The 26,168-nt window shown below is 35.8% G+C and overlaps 1 protein-coding gene across 13 annotated transcripts in view; it reads left to right on the top strand.

The window, feature by feature from the left end:
- The window catches only part of SNAP91 (synaptosome associated protein 91), a 117,462-nt gene that overhangs the window by 36,356 nt on the left and 54,938 nt on the right, over positions 1 to 26,168 (top strand). For all 13 annotated transcript variants that reach the window (XM_084890617.1, XM_084890620.1, XM_084890621.1 and 10 more), the window contains 4 exons: positions 297 to 408; positions 9,764 to 9,870; positions 20,411 to 20,452; positions 25,700 to 25,770. In XM_084890617.1, coding sequence (XP_084746743.1) covers positions 297 to 408; positions 9,764 to 9,870; positions 20,411 to 20,452; positions 25,700 to 25,770 — 332 coding nt within the window. The remainder of the gene's footprint in view (positions 1 to 296; positions 409 to 9,763; positions 9,871 to 20,410; positions 20,453 to 25,699; positions 25,771 to 26,168) is intronic.

Here is a 26,168-nt window from a genome sequence, read left to right as displayed (position 1 = left end):
AATGTAAAAGCAACAAAAGACCAGATGTGCAAAAGATGGATATGATCCATCTATGGATTACTGATCAAATAGAGTATATGTATGCCTTGTAATTGATAGGACTAACTTCATTGACTCAAAGCAAGAAAAATGTGATCCATCTTTTGATATTGGTAGGGTTACTAAGAGAATTACACAACATTTGTCAAATAGGGATGTGAATTTCTTAGTAATCATTTGAGACACTTTAATATGCTCTGAGAAAAATTGTCAATTGATGATATAATTTAACATATTAACTTCTCATTTTCTTATAGGTGCATCCAAATGAGCTAACAAATGGTGTTATAAATGCTGCATTTATGCTTCTTTTCAAAGATCTTATCAAACTTTTTGCTTGCTACAATGATGGCGTTATTAACCTACTTGGTAAGTAGACTACTGAATGATGTTTGAATAAAGACTGTATCAGATGCAAAGATTTGGATACTACAGACCTCATACATGAAAATCTAAATATGCCATTCATTCTGGTCACATTCCCCTGAGTATTCTTACATCTAAGGATTCAGCTCAGGGAACAGGAAATAGTCTAGATGTTTTAGGCAGGAAGGGATTCCATAAGAGGATTTTGGTGCTTACAAAATTTCAGAATGACGAAGAGAGTAGGTTATAAGCTTTGCCTCTCAGAACAAGTCCCATAATGATAAATAACTGCTCCCTTCTGCTAAAAAACTCCCTGTGATGCCACCTCTGGAGATGTGCAGGAAACAAGCAGCCACTGCCACCTCAGTCGGTACAATAGTGAGAGGGGCCAGTCTAGCACCCAGGTTCCTGGACCTGTGTAGTGATCAAAGGTTCAGAGTGTACATTACAATCCCCAGCTTCTTAAGGTATATTCCTAGAGTAGGTTAGAAATGGATTCTTCTGCCAGCCATCCCATCATTATGTAAGCCCAGCCACTTCTGGATGGATGGGATTCATGTTAAGACTGATGGATTCTGTGGAGTCTGTTGTCTCATTTCGTGTGCAGTAAAAATAGAGGCAGTGTTTGTGAGATACGATGATGGTGAGTAATTCCACAGATGGTGGTGCTGGCAGAGCAATATGGGCAGAGATGATAGATCCATGTACAGGATAAACCGCCTGTGATGATATAGAGGAATTACTGCTCTCATCCCTAGTAATAGGAATCCATGCTTATCCTATTACTTTGTGGATGACTCCATTCTCCCTGGAGTATGGTGCCAAGGGGAAGCCCAGCATTGATCTCGGGTATTGGCAGACTGAAGATTTAGCAGTGGCACTTTGTTCATCAGTCTATGGAGTCCTCTTACCCTCTGATTACTGAGAGTCTTTTGGTTGCCTTTGGCCTGCATGGGATAGAAATAGTCTCATGATCTTCATTCATTCTGAGTGGTCCATCTACTACCTGTTGTCCAGATCTCTTGTCACTAATCTTTCCATTTTATTTTTTTTAAGTCTCTGGCAAAACAGGCCAGCAGTTAGTTACTGCACATATTTTTGTATATTTCCATATGTATCCTCATATTTCCTTTGACATAAAGTAAAAAATCAGATAGATATACTATTTAAAGCTTTCCCTGCAGTAAAAGATTTCTTTCACTGTCAAGGTTATCCCTCTGTGGGGATATAATGATTCAGCAAACTGCTTCCAACTAGTGCCAGCATGAGGAACCATCTGTAAACCAAGCTTAAGTTCTATTGCCCCTCAGTTAGCTTGTCGTAGGCATGGTCTGAGGGAGAAAGGGCAGTGCACAAGAGGAGGTGCACTGGGAATACGAGCTGTGTTCACGCAACCTGCATGGGATCCAGGATCTGCTTGAGGCTGACCTCTGATACACCACTTCCATTTGATGATGGAGTATTCTTGGACTTGTCCAACTTTGTGATTTTGTATATTAGGAAAACGCGTGAGGTGTCATGATTACTCGATATTCTGTGGTCAGAATCTAAGTCTCTAGAAGCAAGCCAAGAGAAATTTTTCCAAAAGATATTAGTTACTATCCAAAGAAGACATGGCTCTGCTCCAAAGCACCAGAGGCTCCTCAAATTCCTAGTGGAGCATGCCAAGGCGTTCTGCAGCATTCAGAGCTGCTGCGGACACTTCGAGTTCCTTTGGATCTGCAGGAGCAAAGGCCCACGTGACTCCAATTTGGAGCTGTTGCAGAGCCTTCCCTTCATCGGGATTCCACTTCATATTTGATACTGTACCAGATATTCTGTTGAGAGCAGCACACATGTTGCATATGCCACCTCCAAAAAAAAAAAAAGACAACTTTTGCCTGTATTTTGGTTATAGGGGATGCAAGGTGAAGCAATCTGTTTTCACAGGGAGAGGACCTGTGGACCTTCAGAAACTTCATTGAGGTAGCAGGTCCCTGAACTTTCATGGATTCTGCCTCTCACCCTTTGATATGCATGTATCTTATCAAGGCACTTAGCATACTTGAAATTCTTGTCCAGTAGATACAATCAGGATGATGTCATCAAAGTGATATTCCCTGGGCTTAAGACAGACAGAGAGGATGATATCCCTGAAATAAGACAGTGAGGGTGTACAGGCAGATGAAACCTAACTACTTATGATGAGCTCTGGTTATTGGCTGGAGATAAAAAGAATTTTCTGCTTTGGTAGTTGCCTGTCAGGTGTCAGGAGCTGTGCTGATTTTACGCCGGTAAGGAGAACACCTCTGGATCTCTGCAAGTTGGCGTCACCACCTGGTTAAGTTTACAGTAACCTACTATTTCTCTCTACCATCCATGCATCTTTTGCACAAACCAGATATGCAAGTTAACTGGGGATATCAAGGAATGCTAGCCCTGTATCTTTGCAGAAATTGGGAAACCATTGTGAGGACTCTGCTAGTTTCAAAGTACTTCTATTCCAACTATATGTTCAGGAAACTGGGGCAATAACTGCAGATGGTTTCATGCATCAACTGGGATATAGTTTTCTTTTATCACCTAATCTCCATAGAGCCTCTACTCAGATTGATAGAACATAAAGTGACATTTTGAGCCCCCAGGGAGTAGCATCAGCTTAGAGTCTGTGTCCCTAAAAAGTCTGGGCATGTTTTTGTTTTTGTTTTCTCCCTTATGCACATTCTGATAACAGTCCCTTTGCAGGAGATGAGAAAAAAGTGCTTTGGATGTGTTTTTAAGACCTTCCTTAAGAATACATGTAAAGCTTATTGAAATTCAGCTTGCTTGACTCTAACACAGAGTTTCTAACTCTGTAGGTCTGGGGAAGGGCCTGAGAATTGCATTTCTACTAAGGTCTGAGCAGTGCTGTTGCTGCCCATCTGGGGACTTCAGTTTGAGAGCCACTGTGTTTGAGTCCCTCCCAGATGTTCAGGCTAGCATTTTTTTAAAAAATTTCTTTATTGATTAAGATATCACATATTTGTCCTCATTCCCCTATTTCCATCCCAAACCCCTCCCCACACATGTCCCACCCCACTGTTGTCCATGACCACTGGTTAGGCTTATATGCATGCATACAAGTCCTTTGGTTGATCTCTCCTTCTTACCCCCACCCTCTACCACCTTCCCTCTGAGGTTTGACAGTCTGATCAATGCTTCCCTGTCTCTGGGTCTGTTTTTGTTCATCAGTTTATGTTGTTCATTATTTCCCATAGATGAATGAGATCATGTGATACTAGGAATACACTTATAAGAACCGAAAATGAGACAAGCAATAATGGCTTTGCTGAGAGGCAAATGAATCAGTCTGTAGTGAGTTTTTTTCTGGGCCAACAGTTCTTTTGAGTCCCCATTTCAATGTCAAACAGTTCCTTATGTGTACATGTCAGCAATCATATTTCAGTTCTGGATGGTAGACAAATGGTGGTAATGCAGGTTCAACCCTCTCTGGTTTGGTCCTGGGCTACCTGCAGCAACACACAGCTGCTGACTGCTAGTATGGCAAGGCATCATCAGTGTCTTCCATCTCTGGACTGCTTCTCTTCTGTCTTCATGGCTGGAGCAGTCCTGTCATTCCTCTCTTTTGCAGGAATCTACATGATCTTGGAGTTGTTTTCTGAAAATATACAAATATATTCTTGACCAAAAGTTAATAAAGGAATCTTTTCTATAAATTTGACTTGGGATCCTTTTTCATGTTTTGTCCAAATGATTTTCCTTTGGCTTGTTTTGACACCATGTGTGTTTTTCATGGATGTCTTTCTGTTAGCATTACAAATGAAAGTTAATTTTCTAAAGTAAAAATTTTCTAGATGTAATTTACTTACAGGATATTTCTCCTTACATGATATTCTTCTATTATCCCCCTTTTTAAAATTTAAATATTAGGAGTCTTTTGGAAGTGAGAGAGCAGCTGCTGTCGGCCAAGTCTCTGTCTGTTACCTGGGTCCCGGTTTGAGCTGGGCATGGGAAGGGAAGCAGCCATAGGGGTAGGAGTCCTCCCTCAGAAGGGGTGAGGGTTCAGGCTCTGCAAAGTTGGAGGGGTGAGGGTCTGTGCCCCACCTCTGTTGACCCCCAAGTTCTCTCCTGATGGTCCCTCTGTGACTGTGCCTGTCTTAGGTTGTTCCTCCCCTGAGGACTCTTTCCTGACTCTGGCTAACCAGCCATCCTCCAGGGCCAAGCAGAGTGATGCAAGATTCAGTTCTGTCTCTCTGTTAGCCTATGCCCCCATGGCCTCCATGCCCAGCACCTGCCTTGGGATCCCCTCACCTGCTGGTGGGACCCGGCACTGATCACATATCTTAGGGAACCCAGGTTTCTTCTCCAGGGAGGGCCCAGCTCACTCCACTGGGTGAGAGACAGGTCCATGGTACCAGCCACATGAGGCTTCAACCTCGACATGAACAGAAAGCTCAGGCAACAGCTATGGGCAATTGGATTGTGAGAAGAGGGTCCTTCTCGGCCAAAAGGGCAAGAGGGGCCAATATAGAATGTTCAGGTCAGGCTAGCATTTTGAATCCACGCGTTTTGTATGCTCACCCAAATCAGTGTTATCAATGATGTTATTCACTCTAATGTAATATGCCTTCTTTCCTGCTCAGACCTTTAGAATTCATTCCAGTTCTCTCAATTTTTATCAGTTAGGATTGACAGATTCAGGAGGGGGGGAAATGCAAGATGCTTCATTAAATTTGTATTCAGATCAACATGAATGACTCTTTTTGTACTAATAAGTACCATGCAATATTTGGGACATGCTCATGCTAAACATTATGTTATTTACCATTTAAATTTAAGTCAGTATCTTTCATTTTGTTTGGCAATCATCCTGCCAACATAAATCTACAAACTCTTGTCCTTCTTGGAGCATGTGTGTTTTTGCCTCCTGGGTCCAACTTTGTGCTTGTCTCCCTGGGACACGCAGGATTTGCTGGATTCTAATTTCATTTTATCAAGGTAGTTGACAAAAGAAAAGGGATAAGAAGTAAAAGGATAGGGTATGAGGAGAATCTTCATTCTCTGATGAAAGGGGTTGATTATAGGATCTCTAAGCAAGGCAGGACCAGCTTCTTCTGACTCAGAGGGAAAAGCTTTTTCCAGCAAGAATAGATTCATTTTGGGATGAATCTACCCAAGTGCTTTGTTTTGTTTTCACTTTTCTAATAAAATCCCTCATTTTCACAAAGGACACCATGATAAGGCTGGAAATTTAGCTTACCCACATACGTTATAATTCAGCAACTCACAGAATTAGACACTCATCTGACGTTCAGCTCTGACAGCCCTGTGTCTGCAAGAGATAAGGTTATTTTAGGCCAGCTTGAAGTACCACGGTCTGAATGGAACCTTGCATCCATAATTTAAAATCCTGAGCTGTCATTTTCCTTTGTAAGCTCTTTAGGGGAGTCAGAAGCAGCCCCTCACCCCACAGTTGTGTTTGCCTTGTTCCCATCATGGTGGTCTCTATCCCAGCAGCTGCTCGCTCTGATAAGCTTAATTCTGGGTGCTCATTTCAGAAAACCATAGGTGATCATTTAAGTAATAATTTTTCTCCTATGCAGCCCAGCCTATAAGAATCTAATTTTTCAATAGTTGCCGGTGGACATTGCTGCCATTAAAGCCAATCAAGTTGCATATCTAATCCAAGATTCCCATCTTTAACATTTTTGAGGGTCTGATTTCTACAGCCACTTCATTTATTAAACACTATACCTATTCTAGAAACAGAAAGTACCCTACATACTGTAAATAAAAAGAGATTCAATTCAGGGAGTTTGGTAGTTATGTAATTGTTGGAAGCCTGCAGGAACTGGTTTTAGCCTCATGAGATGACTACTGAATCTAGGTGAGCTCCTACTAAGGCCACCACTTTAAGGTGTGCTCAAAGAAAGTCGCTGCTGCTACCACCCCAACTGCCTTGCAGCCCTAGAAAGCAGAAGAATGGACGCCTGAAGCTATACGGAGTCATGTCCAGTGGCTGCAATCATAACAATTACTCCTCAAAACCCCTAAGGTGGATGGCAGACAGTGCAATGCTGCTGAAAGATAAACTCATACTTCCAGGGTTTTATCACTTGTAAGAAACAGGTGTAAAGGTACAATAAATATGGCTCTGCCTCAATTTCACCTTCTAGGCCTCCCACAGGTCTAATTTGCAGAACCCTGGCTTCTTATCAGTCTAGAAAACAAAAGAATGAGGGCTGGATGAGCCAATCCCAACATCGAATACAGGGCTCTTGGATATTTTGCCTTTAGTATGGAAAGATTCCTGCCCATGATTGCAGTTCAAAACCATACTGCCTTTATTTCAGGTGGGACAATTTATCAGTAAACCAAATAAGATATGTTTTTCCATTTCTCTTTTGCTAGCGGATCTTACTCTTCCTTACTACTCATAGATGTGAGCTTTTGCTAAAGTTCCTTTCTAGCTATCTACCATTCTGCTGTTTCTGTGTGTTCTTCGTTGGAAAAGCTATTATCTCCATTATGATGAGTCCAAAATCTAGTACGTTGGTTCTTACCTTTATTCTAAGCTTTAGTTTTACATGTCTTCTTATTTGTAGACACTTAAATTTAGATATTGTGTTCTTACCTAACACTCAGCAAGATCTAAAACTGAACTCTTGAATTTACCCTTCCTAATCTCCTTGTTCCTGTTTATTTATAATTAGACTTTTAAATATAAAACCTCAGTTGCTCATCTTACTCAAATCCACAACCCAGTTGGTTCATTCTCATCCTCTCTCACCAGCGGACGCGTGTTTCACTCCCACTTCTGCTTGAAGAACATTCGATATAATGCCTCTTACAATTCATGTGACAATTAAACATGTTAAGTTGTGATCCTCCTCTATTGTTGTCTTAAACAGCTACTTAAATATTGCTCTACTTTCCCTTTATGTTGAATTCACTGATTGATTATAGTAAGAATGCATTTTTTCCTTTTTATTAAAATAATAACCATTTGGTACATATTTTTATTTCATCTAATTTGAAAAAGACAGTCTATTGGCCATAATTAGGAGCAGAAAAGGAGGAGAGTTACACCTTTTCATATTCAAGACCTGACTCTTCCAAAGTGGTAGGGGAGTATACTAGTATTCTTGCCCAACAACATTCTGGTGTGAGTGGTCTTCGTTCGGCCTTGACAAATGGCTCTTGTGAAAATAATACTTTAGAATATAGGCATGTTTAGAATCCTAAGCACTTCCAGACAGGTATGTTTTCTGTTTACTATGTAATGCTAGGAATTAACTTAAATATATTATGGGTTCGTTTTAATCAAGGACCTCATGACCAATTCTCGGCATCTAATGTTGAAATCAATATTGGTGCCAGAAACCTTCACAAACATTCGATCTATATTGACACTCTGATGTTCAAGTTAGAAGATGCTTTCCTTCCTGACTGATGTCCACGTCCACAGCCTTGGTTTGTCTTTCAGGGGTGAGATTCCTTTTCATGTGGCTTCTTTCCTAGGACAGTTACTTGTGAAAGGGAATACTAACATGACAGGGGATTTATCAGTACTTTATTTACAAATATTTATGTGATGAATGTAGAATTTGATCATTTCAAATACTGAAAACAAATATATGTTAGCTTTAATATGAAAGAAAGACAGAGGCTCATTTCTGGGTGACGCATACCTTCTGTTAAACGTGTTAATTTCTCTGGAGCCTGTCCTGGTTTCTAAGGGGACAGGGAACCCTCACAATTTTGCATATGTCAGTGCACGTTGCCTTTCATTGTCATTACCGTGGTTATAGAAATAGTTGTGGGCTTATGACCTAAAGCCGTGATGATTGAATCTCTTTTGTTGATGAATCCTAAATTACCATGATAGAGGCAATTTTAAAAGGATCCAAAGGAAGCAGAGAAAATTTGCTTAAAATTTTGAGGCATTGGTTTTAAAAGGAAATCGAGATTATTTTGTTTTCTTTTTCTTTTTGTGTTATTGCTAAAGACCCAATGCAAAGAAGTAAACAGATTATAATAAACAAAAGTAATTTAGATATTTTGAAGGAATTGTTTATATGAAGATTGTATAACAAGAAAAAAGGAAAGTATAGTTTCTCAGAATAAGTCCTTTTTTTTCAAAAATTACTTGTTTCCTAATAGCACCATGATCCTATCTAAAAAGAGGACAGCATGGATAAAGAAAATATCCCTAGCTTTGACCATTTATTTGAAAAGCTTGCTTCCTTCTCAAATCCTAACAAGTAGGAAACAGTATGTGTTTATTTTCTCAACCCCTTTGCTTCTCTTGAATAGCCTGCAGGGGTGGTCTATGCTAAAAGTAAAATTACGAAAAGACTGTCAACAGAAGGTAATGAGTAGCTACCCTTAATAATTAGTTCTTTGTGTAATTATATATTATTAAACCTTTCTTGAGAAAATTAAAAATACTTTGAGGTAGTAAAATTACATGCTGAATGAAATCAAGAACTTTAAAGGGTGAGAGAATATAAAAATAGCATGTGTTTAACCAAGTGCAGATATAAAATGATGATGACACCAAGCCATTGGTTATGATCCAGAGTTGCCCCGGAGCTGTTGTAGACAATGGCCTACCATGTCTGCATCTGCAGTGTCAGTAATTATGGACTGAAAGACTGGCGGGCAAAAACACTGATAAAGAGCGAGTTTTCCTCAAAACGGTGTGGAGAAAGCATGCTATCATGCTGCAGTTGTAATGGAGTGATGGTACCATAATGACTGTGATGTCCAATCTTGGGAGGACACAAGAGAACAGCAAACTTCCTCTGTTTTTCTGTTTAGAAAGCTACAAGTTGAGAAAGGGGACGTGATTATAGAGTCATGAAGTGTTTGGTAAACCATATGTTTTTCCACAAAAGTTCACAATCTTATAACTAAAACATACATTGTTTGAAAGAAATGATTTATAACCAATAAAGGAAGTATCTATTTATGCAGAGTGTAGACATCTAGAGAATTATTTAATTCATGGAAGTTTATAGGTTATTGCTTTATGATATATAAATTATTGGTTAAGAGTGAGCTAGTAAGGAAATAAGGATACAGTTCAATGCAGTCATTCATTACTTTTGAGATTGTTGTCACAAAGAATTTGATGCTATTTTCCAAAACAGAAAGCTGGTAGGTATGGATCATGAATTTAACCTGTTTGATAATTCACATGTTACTGTATTTTTATTGTTTTCTGTGAGACACCGTAGAACAAGAACCATTTTAAATCCCTGCGGTCCCCTTGCTTACGTGCATTAATACTTCTTACAGATTTTAGTGCCATGTTGATTCAAACACTAATTTCAATTTTAATACTCTTTTAAAAATGCTTGTCTGTCTGTTCTAGAAAAGTTTTTTGAAATGAAGAAAGGACAATGTAAAGATGCTCTAGAAATTTACAAACGATTTCTAACGAGAATGACACGCGTGTCTGAATTTCTCAAAGTTGCGGAGGTAAGTAATATAAAACTTTGTTGGGAATGTAATTGTACAATATTAGCTCATGTATCTGGAGTGAATAATAACATTTATAATCTATCCAGACACTCTGCCACAGATAACAGAGTGTTAGGGTGGGAAGCGACCTTAGAAGTCATCTATCCACCTTTTCACTCAGACCTGCACACTGCACTCCTGTATCCCAGTCAGATGACCATTGTCTTAAATAAAGGTTTTGTGGATGTGAGCTCACTTACTGCTTTGTAAGGTAGTCCGTTTCTCCATTCCACCTAATGCTATCTTTGATTGTAAGAAAGTGCTTCCTTTTTATTGGACCCTAGGGAAAAATCCTTAGAAAAGCCCATCTGTTGTTCTTTGTGTGTGAATATAGAACATAAAATCTGACCTTTCTTACTGTGTCAGTGATTTAAACACAATGAAAAATAAAACAAAGTATAATTAATTTTAAAAGTTTGTAGTTTCTTAAGGGCTTTTTAAACATATTTAGTCAAAATAAATTTGTAACTGTATAGTTGATGTTTCTGAGGTTCTCTGTAAGTTGGTCTTTCATCTTATAAGATCCAGTTATTGGTTCATACTGATATTAGAAATTATAACAATGTTATCCTTTAGCAAGATGGGTTTTTATCTTACGTGTCAACTAACTGATTGCTAGGACTGGCAGGAGCGCTGTGTGCAAAAGGTTCTGAAGCCCAATGGCAAAGCTCACAATGCCATGAACATGGGACATTCGTGCCATGCTTTTGTATTTTTAACCACTTTGAGAATATATAGCACAGAACAAGCATTTTATATACACAGTTTTAAAAGCACTCTAGTCCATGTTCTAGTCCATATTTCAAGACTCATATATCACAGAAGTAGTAACTGTCAAATTCAAATGATGAGACCAAAATAATATTGCAAACACCCTTGTTAAAGGGTGTCTTCAGCTTTGATCCTTACGGTTTGTAATCAGAGTAAAAATAATTTGTGTATAACATGAGAAACAAAAGGTAAAGATTGGCTTATGTAAATTGCATGTACCTGGAAGCATGTTCATGTGCATTTCCTCATGGGTTTATTGATGTCGGTGGTCTTTAAGAAAGGGTAGAATTGTTTGACGCTTTTGCTTTTACTGCTGCGCAGGTTTTATGTTTTGTATTTCATATGATTTTCCCATGGTTTAACCATAATTATCAATATAATCTAGTAAATGTACCTGATTTCTTTCTGTGAAAATACAATTTTGCCTAAGTCCAGAGAGCAGGAGATTATTTCATTATTCTGCTAATTCCCGGTACATATGCTTCCAGTGTTCCCATTTGTCACTGTTTATATCAGATAAGGAGCTGACATGTGGCCGTCTGGAGTATACACTTATCTAATCAGCTTCCTATGGCTCAGCTCAAGGTCTCCATGAGAAGAGGGTGCTTACTTATCAATTCCTTCTGTTTTCACATGCAAAAGTTTGCTTTGTGTCTGTCCAAGTTAGCACAGGCTCAGTTCAGGCTACTGTTAATGACAGTTACAGAAATCAGACATCACTCTGAGAGCCTGTCTTTAAATAACTGAATAATAAGTATTTTACTTTTATTTGAACATTATGATTGCTTTATTAGAATGTATACTAATTTACAAAATTATTTTTAATAGAATGAACATTAAACCACAGTAGATAAAACCTAACCATTTGTGCTTTCTTTCCCATTTAAATTATATTGTTCATGATTTCAACACTAATTGTTGAATATCAGTGTTTAATGGAATGCTTTTGATTGCTTAATACTGAAATATTTTGACAAATGTATATAGCTTTCTCTTCCAATTAGTACTCATATGGTGTATCTACCTATAGATTCATATTCAATAGCTGTCCTATGGTTAATACCACCTGCCTAATATAGACTTCCAGAATGTCATTTAACAAATACAACTATATTGACTATTTGGCAAATATTACCACCACATTGTTTATCATATTAAAAGAAATGTAGAGTGGTAGACTAATTTCGATGGAAATAGTCAAATTTCTCAGAGGAGCTGCTCAAAGTGCAGAAAACACCATGTTTTGTTTTCTCATACAGTCAGCCCTTGACTTCTGCAGGGGATTGATTCCAGGACCCCCTGTGGATGCCAAAATCCACAGATGCTCAAGTCCCCACATATAAAATAGCATTGTATTTGCATACAAACTATACACATCCGCTCATATACTTTAAATCATCTCTAGGTCACGTATAATATCTGATACAATGTAAATGCTATGTAAATAGCTGTTATAGTATATTGTTCAGGAAATAATGACAAGAAACAAGAGTTTGTGTATGCTCAGTACAGATACCACAATCATACGCCTAACTACATTGTACACGTCACCAACACCACAGCATTTCCCCAGGTATTTTTGGTCTATGTTTAGTTGAATCCATGGATGTGGAACCCATGGATACAGATGGTTAACTGTACTGAAGATTCCTAAAGTTGACAACTGAAACTTTGCAAAAATGGTGGTTTCACATGTAAGAGAAATTTCTGCTAACCACTGCCTTTTTATAGAACCAAGTTATTCTTAGTTTGCTAGCCCAAGGTAAATACCAAGTCGTAGGAGTATGTCTTCCAGAATATTTGCAGACAGGAAGTAATAAGATTTCTGTAGTGCAATCACACTTCACCTCAATCTTCCAAGGTCAGGGCAGTAAAAGTAGCAATGTTAAGGATGAATTTCTAAATTGTGTCTTTATCAGAATTATTCATTTCATAGGAACACATCATCTTTTGGCAAAGTGATTCCAATATTAGGCATCCATAATACTTTACTTTCAAAAACACTGACTTCATTCATATTAATATTTAATGGCTCATCTAAATAGATATTAAATATGAGAATAAAGGGGATGAAGTTGCCTTAGTTTATAATTTCCATAACTTGTAATAACATAAGTGAGTTTAGGGAGGCATCAGTGGCTTCTCTAAAGCCAGAGTCTAGTCATTCGCAGTTAAAATCTATATTTCAGGGAGGTCTCTCCAGCTTAAGCTGATCTAGAGGGATGAGGGTCAGTGCCCTGTACACCAGTGGTACTCCAAAGTAGGCTTTTTGCTTTCCCTTCCTCCCCAGCGGACAACGTCTGGAGACATTTTTTATTTTTACAGCCAAGTATAGAACAATGCAATAATAGCAGGGGATCCTAAAGCCCCACTTACATTTATGTGTAGACAGAGGAAGAGGGGGAGGCCTACTGACATCCAGTGGGTAGAGACCAATGATACTGCTAACATCCTACAGTGTACCGGACAACCCCCAACAAAGCATCATCCCAGAATGTCAATAGTGCAAAAGCTAATCTAGACACAGAAAAGGCACCTGACACTCTAGATTTTCCAATCTCCGGTTTGCCTTCTTGTCTTTGTAGGAACGCAACATTTTTGCCTCATGTATTTGTTTTTGCATTCCATTAACATAATCAAGACACTTAATTTATCAAAGAGAGAGACTTTGGTTAAACTCACTTTGTTTCTTTGAGAGTCAATTCTATCATTTATATAAAATGAGATCATTGAAGTTATAATTTGAATTTTTTTGCCAACTTTTTATTTTGAATAATCTTCAAATCTGTGCAAGAGTTGATAAAGTAGTATCAGTAAGCACTTACTCTCTTCATTGATTTAGCTTTATTAATATATTTCTATATTTGTGCTCTTTCTTTTGTTTGTTTTTTGTTTTTAACACCCTTCTTTTTCTATCTAACACCCTTCTTTCTTTGTGCTTCTTTTTCTCTTACTTCCTTCCCCAACCTATTAATAAAAATTCCTGTATGCTTTTACCTAGTAATTCCACTTCTACAAATGTATTCTACAGATTTTAGTCCACACAGGTGCAAAACATTGTGTGCAGCATTGCTTGCAATGACAATTGAGATTGGACTCAACTTCAATGCCTGTTAATAGATGACTTCCTAAGTAAATTACAGGACAAGGCAGCTGTTTAAAAAATTAGGGAACTCTGTGTATTAATTTAGATATAGAGCTAAGATAAATTATTAAATGAAAACCATAAGCTCAGTGTCTATAACACAATGTTATTGTGTAATGATGGGGGATATAAATATTTATATAGTTCACATTTCCTTGGATGTACATAAAGAAATTCTGGAAGGATACATAACAAACTAACAAAATGGTTCTCTCTGGGAATAGATTGAAAATACATCCTGGGAAGTTATGAAAGTTAAATGTACATTCTGTTGCTTTTGGATGGAATGTTTATAAAAATGTGTTAAGTTCATTTGATATAACATGTGTTAAGTTCATTTGATATAACATGTCCTTTAAGGCTGATGTTTCTTTATTGTTCTGTCTGAATGACCTTCATTCATTGATATAGTGGGGTATTAAGGTCCCTATTAATATTGTATTGCTGTCTATTTCTCCCTTTTACCTTTTAATGTTTGCCTTACATAAATTTAAGTGCTCTTATTTAGGTGAATAAATATTTACAAATATTATATCCTCCTGTTAGATAGACTTTTTTTTTCATTATATAGCACCCTTCTTTTCTTTTTGTTTTGTTTTTGTTGTTTGTTTTTTGTTTTTAACACCCTTCTTTTTCTATTACAGTCTTTGCTTTAAAGTTTGTCTAGTATAACTACTCTTGATTTCTTTTCATTTCCATTTGTGAGGAGTATCTTTTTCCCTCCCTTCACTTTGAATTTGTGTGTGTATTTACATCTAAAGTGTGTCTCTTGCCTTGGCTGGTATGGCTCAGTTAGTTGGATTATAGTTCTATACACCAAAAGTGGTAGATTGGATTCCAAGTCAGGGCACATACTCAGGTTGCAGGTTTGATCTCTGGTTGAGGTACATGCAGGAGGCAACTGAATGATGTTTCACTTTCACATCAATGTCCTTTCTCTTTCTAAAAAATTAGTAAAAGCATGTCTTTGGGTAAGAATTAAAAACCAAAATAAAAATTACTTTAAAACTAAATTTTATATAATAAAAGCCTAACATGCAAATCAACCGAATGGTGGAATGACTGATTGTTATGACATGCACAGACCACCAGGGAGCAGACGCTCAATAAAAAGCTGCCACCAGCCTGCAGGCTTCAGGCCAGCCAAGATGGGTGCCAGCAGGGGTTCCCCAATCACCCCACTGGTTGCCTCACATATTGGCCCTGATCACCAGTCAGGCCTAGGGACCCTGCCTGTGCACTAATATCATGCACTGGGCCTCTAGTGAAGAGATAGATAGATAGATGATAGGTAGATAGATAGATAGATAGATAGATGATAGATAGATAGATAGTCTCTTATAGTCAGCATATAAGTGGATTTTATTTTTTAGTCATTCTGTGTATTTTGATTGGAGAATTTAGTCCATTTACATATAAAGTAATTGTCCATAGGTTTGAGCTTATTGCCATTTGTTAAATGTTTTCTAGCTGTGTTCATAGTTCTCTCTTCCTTTCTTCTCTTGTCCTCTTTCTCTGTGCTTTGCTCACTTTCTTTAGTGGTATGGTTAGATTTCTTTATCTTTTAAGTATTTACTATAGGTTCTTGTTTTGGGGTTACTATGAGCCTTAACATATACTGGTAACAGCTTATATCTATCACAGTCTATTTTAAATTGATAACAATGTTATGAACATTCCACCAAAAGAAATAGGATACACATTCTTCTCAACTATATACATGACATTTTACAAGATAAAGCACATGTTAGGCCACAAAACGAGTTTTAATAAATTCAAGAGAATTGAAATCATATCAAGCATATTTTCTGACCACAATGGTATGAAACTGGAAATAAACTACATGAAGAAAACTGGAATATTCACAAATAGGTGGTGACAACCGAAGATTTTACTGACAACCAAAGAAAAAAATCAAAAGAGAATCAAAAAATACCTTGAGACAAGCGAAAATGGAAATGTAACATACAAGAATTTATGGAATGCAGAAAACGCAGTGCATAGTTATAAATACCTACTTCAAGAAATGAGAAAAGTCTCAAAAAATCTAACTTTACACCTCAAGGAACTAAAAAAAAGTAAAACAAAGCCCAAAGCTAGAAGGAAGAAAATAAAGATTCAAGCAGAAATAAGTGAAGTAGAGACTTAAAAAACAATAGAAAAAGATCAGTGAGACTAAAAGCTCAATCTTTGAAAACATAAAATTGACAAAATGCTAGCTAGACTCGCCAAGAGAAAAAAGAGAAGAGACTTAAATAAGTAAACAGACATGAAAAAGATGTTATAACTGATACTACAGAAATACCAAGGTCCATAGGAGAGTATTATGAACAATTATATGCCAGTAAATAGGACATCCTAGGAGAAATAGATAAATTACTAGAAATATACAACTTACCAATACTGAATTATATTCTGAAATGGAACATCTGAACAAATTTACTACTAACAAGAATATTGAATCAGTAATCAAAACTTCCAACAAACAAAATTTATATCATACTCCATGGTGAAAAGCTGAAAGGTTTTTTCTAAGAGAAGGGATGAGACAAGGATTGGACACTCTCTCCACATTTATTCAACATAGTTTTGTAAGTCCTAGCAAGAACATTTATGCAATAAAAAGAAATTAAAGGCACCCAAATTGGAAAGGTAGAAGTAGAACTTTCACTACTTGCAGATGATGTTATATATAGAAAAACCTAAAGACACCATAAAAAATTATTAAAACTAACAAATTCAATAATGCTGCAGGATACAAAATCAATACATAAAAATTTGTTGCATTTATTTATACAAACAATGAACTGAGAAATTAAGAAAACAATCATATTTGCAATTGCATCAAAAAGAATGGAATACCTAGGAATAAATTTAACCAAGGAGGTGAAAGATATGAATGTTGAAAACTAAGATATTAATGAAAGAAATTGAAGAAAACACAAGTAAATCAGTAATCCATGCTCATGGTTGGAAGAATTAAAATGTTCATACTACCCAGAGCTATATACGGATTCATAATCCCTATTAAAATTTCAGTAGTATTTTCACAGAAATAGAAAGCAATTCTAAAATTTATATGGAACCAAAAAAGACACCAAATAGCCAAAGCAATCTTCAGGAAAGATCAATAGAACAGAACAGAGAGCCCAAAAATACAACCACACATACTAGGTGTACCGGTTCATAATGGTGGATTTTGTAATCAAAGAAAAGAGAAACATCGAAAGTGCTTTATTCAAATTAATGTCCATTGCTAGCTACACGTTTCCCCCATCTTTCAGGTAATTTGTGAATACCGTCCCAATAGAACTTTTCTTGTTTTGAGGCAAATCATACAGAGGCCCAATTTTCCACTTCTTCGTATGTTTTGAAATGCTGCTCAGAAAGTGCATGTGCCATCAATTGGAACAAGTGGTAATCTGAAGGAGCAAGGTCTGGTGAATACAGCGGGTGGGTTAGTATTTCTTAAGCAAGATATTTTAACATGTCTTTAACTGGTTTTGAAGTGTATGATGGTATGTTATCATGAAGCAAAATTACTTTGCCATGTCTTCTGGAAAATTCTGGTCATTTTACGATCAAAGCATGGTTCAAATTGATTATTTGTTGTTGATAGCAATCAGTATTAATGGTTTCACCTGGTTTTAGAAGCACATAATATACTATACCTTTCTGATCCCACCAAACACAGAGCATTGTCTTCTTTCTGAAGTGATTTGGCCTTGCAGTCGATGTTGACGGTTGACCTGGATCAACCCAGTTGATGTGGCACCCGATTTCCTTCTTTTAAAATATTTCCCATTGCTTGTAAACGATCAGAAAGTGTTTGCTGAGCAACATTTAATCTTTCTTCAAGTTGTTTTTGAGTTTGACATGCATCTTAGTCTAATAATGCTTGTAATTGTTGGTCTTCAAATTTTTTCAGTTGACCTAGTATGTTCTCAATTACTACAAAGGAGCTAAGAATACACAATGTAAAAAGGACAATTTTTCTTTGCTTTCACGTCAAAATCATTACTCTTAAAGCATTTAAACCAGCGGTCACAAGTATATGAAGATGGAGCATGTTCACTATAAGCTTCCCAAAGTATATGATAACTTTTTCTTCAAAATAAAGTAGTGAATTAAAACTTCCCACAAATGCTCTTTTTTTTTTTTTTGGCATGAAATTCAACATTTTTAAGTATAAAAATATCTATGATGTTTAGCACCTTCAACAAATTTGACATGTGAAGTTTTGAAGCTTGCTGTCAGTACAACAAAATAGCATACATATCAAATCATATATATATACCAACATATGTGTAACTCCATCTATTGAAAAAAATCTACATTATTAACTGGTACACCTAGTATATTCTCAATTACTACAAAGGAGCTAAGAATACACAATGTAGAAAGGACAATTTTAATAAATGGTGTTGGGAAAATTGGACAGCCATATGCAAAAGAATGAAACTGGGCCACTACCTTACACTATACACACACACACACACACACACACACACACACACACGCACACACAAAAAAAACACAAAACAAAACAAAACAAAAAAAAACCAACAACAAAAAAAACACCTCAAAATGAATTGAAGATTTGAACATATAAGCTGAAACCATAAAACATCTAGAATAAAGCATAAGTGATAATCTTTCTGAAATAAGTCTTGATGATTTTTTAAATCTGACCTCAAAAGAAAAGGGGGGAAAAAAAAAAACAAGTGGGACTACATCGAACTAATAAGCTTCTTCAAGCAAAGGAAACCATCAACAAAACAAAAAGGCAACCTACCAAATTGGAGAAAATAATGGCAAATCATATCTCTGATAAGGGGTTAATATCCACAAATAGAAAGACCTCAGGCAGCCATGGCCTGTTTGGCTCAGTGGATAGAGCATTGGTCTGAAGATGGGGGGTTCTATTCCGGTCAAGGGCATATATCTATTTAGATTGAAGGCTCCATCCTGGCTCTGGTTGGTGCCCATGTGGGAGGCGACCAGTCCATGTTTATCTCTCACATGGGTATTTCTGTCTGTTCTCTCTAAAAATCGATGGAAAAATATCTTCAGGTGAGGATTGACAAAACAAACAAAAACCTCAGACAAATCAATAGCAAAAAAGCAAGTAGTTCAATTAAAAATGGACAGAAGATCTGAATAGACATTTTTCCAAAAAAGACATACTGATGGCCAACAGGTACATAAAATGATGCTCAATATCATTAATTACTAGGAAATGCAAATCAAATCCACAATGGAATATCACCTCACACATGTTAGTTAGAATGGCTGTTTTTCAAAAGACAAGAAATAACAAGTATTGGCAAGGATGTGGGGGAAAGGGTATCCTGTTTACTGTTACTGGGAATGTAAATTGGTGCAACCAGCATAGAATAAAGAATGCAAATTCCTCAAAAAATTAAAAATAGAACTGCAGTTGTTTGGAACATTGTCCCATATGCCAAAAAGTCATGGATTTGATTCCCAGTCAGGCACATATATATAGGTTGCAGGTTCGGTTTAGTTAAGGCAAGTAAGAGATCTTTCTTTCTCTATATTCTCTCTCTCTCTCTCTCTCTCTCTCTCTCTCTCTCTCTCTCTCTCTCTCTCAGATATCAGTAAGAATGTTCTGGGGTGAAAATTTAAAAGAAAAATGGAACTACTGTATAATCCAGAAATTCCACACATGGATATTTATCCAAAGTAAATGAAAACTCAAGTGACATATATGCACCCCATGTTCTTCATTATTTATATTGGTCAAGATATGGAAACAACCTCAGTGTCCATCAATAGATGAATAAAGAAAATGTTATACACACACACACACACACACACACACATTATACACACACCCAGTGGACACACACACACACACACACACACACATTATACACACACCCAGTGGACTATTATTCAGCCATAAAAGAAAATGAAATCTTGCCACTGGTAAAATCATGGATGGATCTCGAGAGCACTATGCAAAGTGAAATAAGTTAGAGAAAGCAAAAACATAAGAATGTAGAATCTTAAAAAAAGAATAAGAGAAATCCAAGCTCATGGGTACAAAAAACAGATTGGTGGTTGCAAGCGATGGGTGGTAGGGTGGGAGAAATGGCTGAACTATTTGTTTGTTTGTTTTTTGATTGGGGAAAGGTTTGTTTAAATTAAATTTAAAAAATTTTAACTAAAATATATTTTTAAAAATAAACATTTTTCTGTACAAAGGATTTACTGGGCATAATTAACTATTTAAATTTAGTCTATGCAATTTTTTTAGATTTTTTTATGGAGGAAACCTTAAATTTTATACTTCAATTTCTTAAGTTTTATTTTTGGATTTTAACATAATTCTTTATACTTGTTATATCTAATTATATTAATGAAATAATTGCTATATTATACTGAGTGGAAAACTACACAAAGAGCATATGCTCAAAGTAAGATTAATATACTTAACAATTCTATACCATGTTTGACATATAGTTTTAACTAATTGTGTGGTGATCTTCAATTAAATTCAAAGAAATTAATTTTTAAAATTCCCATTAAGTTACTTTTTATTTTCTTAATCCACAGCAAGTTGGCATTGATAAAGGTGATATTCCTGACCTCACACAGGTAAGTGATTCTTTGAGTGGAAAATTCAGTGTACATGAAATTATTTTTCTGTAGTTTTTCATAAAAGGTCTTACCTGGATCATTGATGAAGTCTTGTAAGTATTTATAAGCATTTAACGTATTTTAAATGTAGGCAAATGGATTTTCTTGGAAATTATTCTAGCTTATTTTTTCTAGCTATTAAATATATTTCTAGAGGTAATATGAATACTTTTCTACCCTTATAAACATAGTTTTTTTTCTTAAAAGGCAACTGAATTTACTTACTGAGGTCATATGTTCATTCTTGAACTTGAATCAAAAGGGAGCTTTGAATATTGTTTAAAAATATTTTATCTATGAAAAGATATTTGTAGGCATGATAATCAAGACATTTGAATTTGTCTTCCTGCTTGTTCTTCTAGATTTCAGCATGTCCCAGGTGAGAAGAAGGGGCATGAGTGGGCAAACTCTGATACAGTTCTAGCACGCTGATTTTTGTCTTTATTTGTAAAATAGTCCAAATAGATAATGCACGTTAGCCTAGAAAGTTGGATATGAAAATATTCAGCTCAATGAATAACTTTTAGAAATGATAAATCATCTTTATTCAGTTCTATGAGCAGCTCACTGTAGAAAAAAGAAAAACTGGATGTATTGTTAGAAGTGCTCTCAGTTAATAAGAAAATAGGTTCTCCTTTATTTTACTTAGGACAGAGCCTAAAGGAAGACAAGGAAAGGTTTAAAGGAATATTTAATACTGTTTTGTTTTTAAAATTATAGTAAATCATCAAAAGAAGAAATCACATACTTGCATTTAATTTAAATGATACTATAAAATTTATTATAATTTACATAATCTCTCTAGAGTTCAGATACATACTATTTTAAAATATATATATTTCTATTGATTTCAGAGAGAAAGGGAGAAGGAAAGAGAGATAAAAACGTCATTCATTAGAGAGAATCATTGGTTGGCTGCCTCCTGCATGCCCCCTACTGGGGATCAAGCCCGCAACCTGAGCATATGCCCTTGACCAGAATCGAACCCAGAACCCTTCAGTTCACAGGCCAGTTCACAGGCCAACACTATCAACTGAGCCAAACAGGCTATGCTGACATACTTTATATAATGTTGTGTGTTATCACAATTTGGTGAACAGAGATAAAATCCTTAAGATATAGTCTTGCCCTGGGCCTAATAAAAAGTTATCCTTTGGTAGAGATCCATTAGACTCTGGTATTTCACATCCCCTACTTTTGTTATGATTTTAAGAGCCACATAAACTTCACTATTAATGTTTAATTTGTAAATCACCTCCTCATTAAAAAACAATTTGTATCTTATTTTTCCAGTATATATTTACATGTCAGTGCAAGAGTATTGTGTGCTTCTGAAATTTCTTAAGCTCCCTCGTTGTGATTTCTGTTGGGATTATAAGTAACAGAGCTACTGCTTATTTAGAGCCCTTTCCACAGGTCCACAGCAGGCTTCTAATAGAACTGGGGATTTAGATCCACTGGGACAGTATCGTCAAGTCCTCGCTGGAATGTGAACTGCTCTAGATAGGGTTAATCCTTTAAACCATGTTAGACCAGAATTAATCTGCAGATGGGTCAGAAATGCTACTTTTTGTGTGCTCAGTTTAACTCCTTTGAGATTAGATTCTTTTCTTTGCCAGCCACCATGGCACTCAATCTAGCTGTAACAGTAAATAAAAATACCAGACCTGGGAGAGGGTTAGAGAGGAGATGGACCAGAAGAGTTACCTATTGACTGGGAGAAGGTGTAAGCTGCTTAGTAACTCAAAAAAGATTAGAATTCCTCTTGCTGCAAGATGGAGCAGAGGAATTTACTGGCTATCCTTTAGGTTAGAAATTGCACAGTAACTATCAGAGTGGACATCGGTAGCCCTTTTTAAACTGTGCGTCTGATGCCATCCTCAGTGCATTCAAATGATTTACATGTATCAGTGACATTTCCTTTAAAAGCATTCAACAGTTTGTTTTGGGTAAGAAGTGAAGATATCAGACCTGATATATTTCTCAGCACTTTTCAAATGGTTTCTTAGATCTAATGATCAAAAATTTGAATGATCTTTTGGCTGCTTTTTTCCCATTTTTTTTAATTGTATTTATTGGGGTGACATTGGTTAATAAAATTATATAGGAGTCAGGGGAATACTTCTATAATTCATCATCTGTATATTGTATGGTGTGTTCAGCACCCCAAGTCCTTTAGTCCCCTTTACCCTCTTCTATGTCCCCTCCAACCCCCTTTCCTTCTGGTAATCACCATGCTGTTGTCTGTGTCAATGATTTTGGTTTTGTTTGTTTTTTGTCTTACCTCACCTTTTTCATCCAGCCCCCTCACCCTCCCCTTAATGATGCTTTATAATCTAAAGCCTCTGAATTTTAGATGGATGCTTCCGTTTTTATTCTAGACTCAAAATTATTTATGAATTTGTTCCAAGAAAATTATTTTCAAAATAGTATTTCCTGTTTGGTGTGTGTGTGTGTGTGTGTGTGTGTGTGTGTGTGTGTGTGTGCGCGCGCATTCCAAATTTAAATTATCTCCATTTATGAAAAACGTCTTAGGTTTTGGTGGCAGGAATTCTGGTTGACCTGAAAACTACTGGTAAAGAAAAGTCTCCTTTTAAAGACTGTACCGTTGATGAATCGGTAACCATAATATATTGCTGTTATCTATTGGCTTCTCACAGGCTGGCTTATTCTTGGGTTGGTGTTTCCGTCTAAATGGTCTATTGACTTTGGCATTTTAAAAATAAGTAACTAATTCTACTTTGTGAATCTCAAATTTCTTTACAATAGCAAAGGCATTCTCAGAGTTTTGCTCCTTGGAAATTTTAGTTTTGCTTTATTGCCTACTATACACCAGGATACGCTCAGCACCATAGATACAATTGAGAAGGCCGGTATTGCTGCACTCCTGAGCATTACTATCAAACAGGTTTTTTTCGGTCTGCATACATTTGAAAACTTTATTTCTGTTATATTTCACAGTACTTACAAGTAATATAGATGATGAAGCATTTTAAACCTCTTAGAGAAAATGCTCCAAACTTAATGTTATGTGCCACATATTGCAAAATATCTCCCCTTAAAGACAAAAGTCGATTTTGTAGTCTGTGTTCTTGATCAGATTTCCATTATGGCTATTAATTTGTTTTCTAAAAATTCTTCCTAAAATTGCTAAAGAACTTTGCAAAAAAAAAAAAAAAGAAGAAGAAGAAGAAGACGAAGAAGGAAGGAAGGAAGGAAGGAAGGAAGGAAGGAAGGAAGGAAGGAAGGAAGGAAGGAAGGAAGGAAGGAAAGGAAAGGAATATTGAAACTCTGTTCCTGGTTTTGATTTTTGTTGATTAGCTACCTGAGAAATGTAATAGGAGAATATACTACCTCTTTTTTATGCTGTCCTATATTGTTCTCTATCTGTGTCTGCAAGTAGCATTTGTTGTTTTTAACAGGTTTAGCACAGAATCACATTGTCTTTACATTGTACTTGCCATTCAGAGGACCTGAGTCTTCTAAATGGAGAATGGTTCTAGCACTTGACCGTTTTTTCCTTTCTGTGATCCCAGTAGAAAATAAAAAAATAAAGTATGCCTCCTGGGTTCCATTATTATGAAAATTGTAATTATTATTATAATTTTTAAGTTATCAGGTATGGATACACCTAAAAATTATGAAGTCACTACTATTTTCTTCCCTGTAAGGTTACAATGTACATTTTGTTTTTAAAATTAGTACAACTTTATAGTTGGCTATTTCTTCTATACAGCAAAATTTCCTTTATTTTTAAAAACTTTTTTTATATATTCAGAGGCATACTTGTTACAGTAGTTTACTGGAATTTGTTGATTAAGTCCACTTTCACCTGAGTTATATTATAAACTTTTAATTTTTATAATTTTTTAGATTTATTATAATCCCTGCTAGTCCTTATTCTTTCTACGCTATAGTCATTAACTTTTTAGATAATGCTTATAGGGTTGCTTCTTTCTACCTTACTTCCATCACTTTGCTCACATTAATACTTTGTTCACTTAGTAATTTATGTTTATAAACTTATCTTTGCTTCACTTAGTAATTTATACTTATAATAGTCACATGCTTATGGAGACCATTTATGATTCTATTTGTAAAATTTAAATGAATATTAAATAAATATCCTGAAGTTTCAAAATCACAAATTTTTAATAAATTTTATTTTAAATTGTCACTCTAGGTACCATATAAAATTACAGTGATATGAATTTTTTTGAGTTATGTAAACTATTTCAACAGTTAGCATAGTTAGTCCTAAAATTTCATATTAATTTAAATATAATTATTAAAATTCAGTGTATCTATAAATGTAGTTATATATTTTATTCATTAAATGCTATTCTTTGAATGCCTTTGCTGCTAAGGCCAAATTTGGGTTAAAATTATCTGAGAAAGAGGAAATTAAATTTTTGATGCTTGAGGAATAGAGTGGAATATTGTTTGAATCTCTTATTTCTCTTTCTAATATACAGTAAAATGCCATCACTTTATATTGCCTAAAATGTTATGAAAACAGTTACTTTTCAATAAAATTGTTGAAATATATTTAATCTGCCAATACACATAGTCCATTATAACATTATTATATTTGCTAGTTATTTTATTATAGAAATGAATTAAATGCCTCAATAATAAGAAAATCTTAATTGTTATTAGCTACTACAGGTGTATTCTTTTCCCCACAACTATCACTTACCCCTCCATTTTTTTTCAGTATAGTAGCAATTTTTCCTAATATTTCAGTCAAACATGGATAAGTGAGATTTTACTGTATTTCAAATTTCTGTTACTTTGTATTTGAGCACGTGGGATACAAATACCTATTTGTATTTTTGACTTGGATATAAATACCTATTCTTTTTTCACTGTGGTGTTATGGAAACATATGGTGAATTGGATTAAACTTAGTTTACTGCATATAAGTAATATGTTAGAAAAAAGTTTATCCAATGTATACTCTACACTGAAACCACACTGTAACACTGTTTGTTATGCAGTGGAGTTAAGTATATGTAGGATTGGCTGTCTCAGATTGCAGGGAACTTAAAGATTTTTAACTCTAAAAGACCTAGAATGTAATTATCTCACATATATGTCGGGGTCCACTCACAGGCCTCCACCCTGTAAGGTTACAGTGACGTTCCAGTGTGTTTACTTTGCAAGCGAGCAACCCAGACATTTATTCTTACTTTCTTATTGTAGGCTCCCAGCAGTCTCATGGAGACCCTTGAACAGCATCTAAATACATTAGAAGGAAAGAAACCTGGAAACAAGTACGCATTAGTTGTATATTATAACTAAGATGGAAAAATGTTAGAATTGTTCTTTATAAGAATGAGATTTATCACAGTGCAACTTATACTACTACAGTTTTATTGTAATTCCTGGGTTTCCTCAAACCCCCCCACCTCCATCTCATTAACATATGACAGGGCAACCCCGCCCACAATAATCTGTCTTCAGGAGAATGCAGCAAATGAGTAGGTGGCATCTATGTTAACTGAACATGCTGATTTAGGTATTTGCCCTTAGAAGGGATTCACAATAATCAGAAAAAGAGTTGCTTATGTTTAAAAATTGAGGCTGTCATCATTGGGCATTCATAGAATAAGTGCAGTTTCACAAGCAGCCTTGAACAGCGTTGTGTTACCAACCTCACTGTTAAAAAAAA

Source organism: Pipistrellus hanaki (genome assembly GCF_964339955.1).
Source record: "Pipistrellus hanaki genome assembly, chromosome: 7".
Taxonomy (NCBI): Eukaryota; Metazoa; Chordata; class Mammalia; order Chiroptera; family Vespertilionidae; genus Pipistrellus; species Pipistrellus hanaki.
This window is presented reverse-complemented; position numbering and strand designations above follow the sequence as displayed.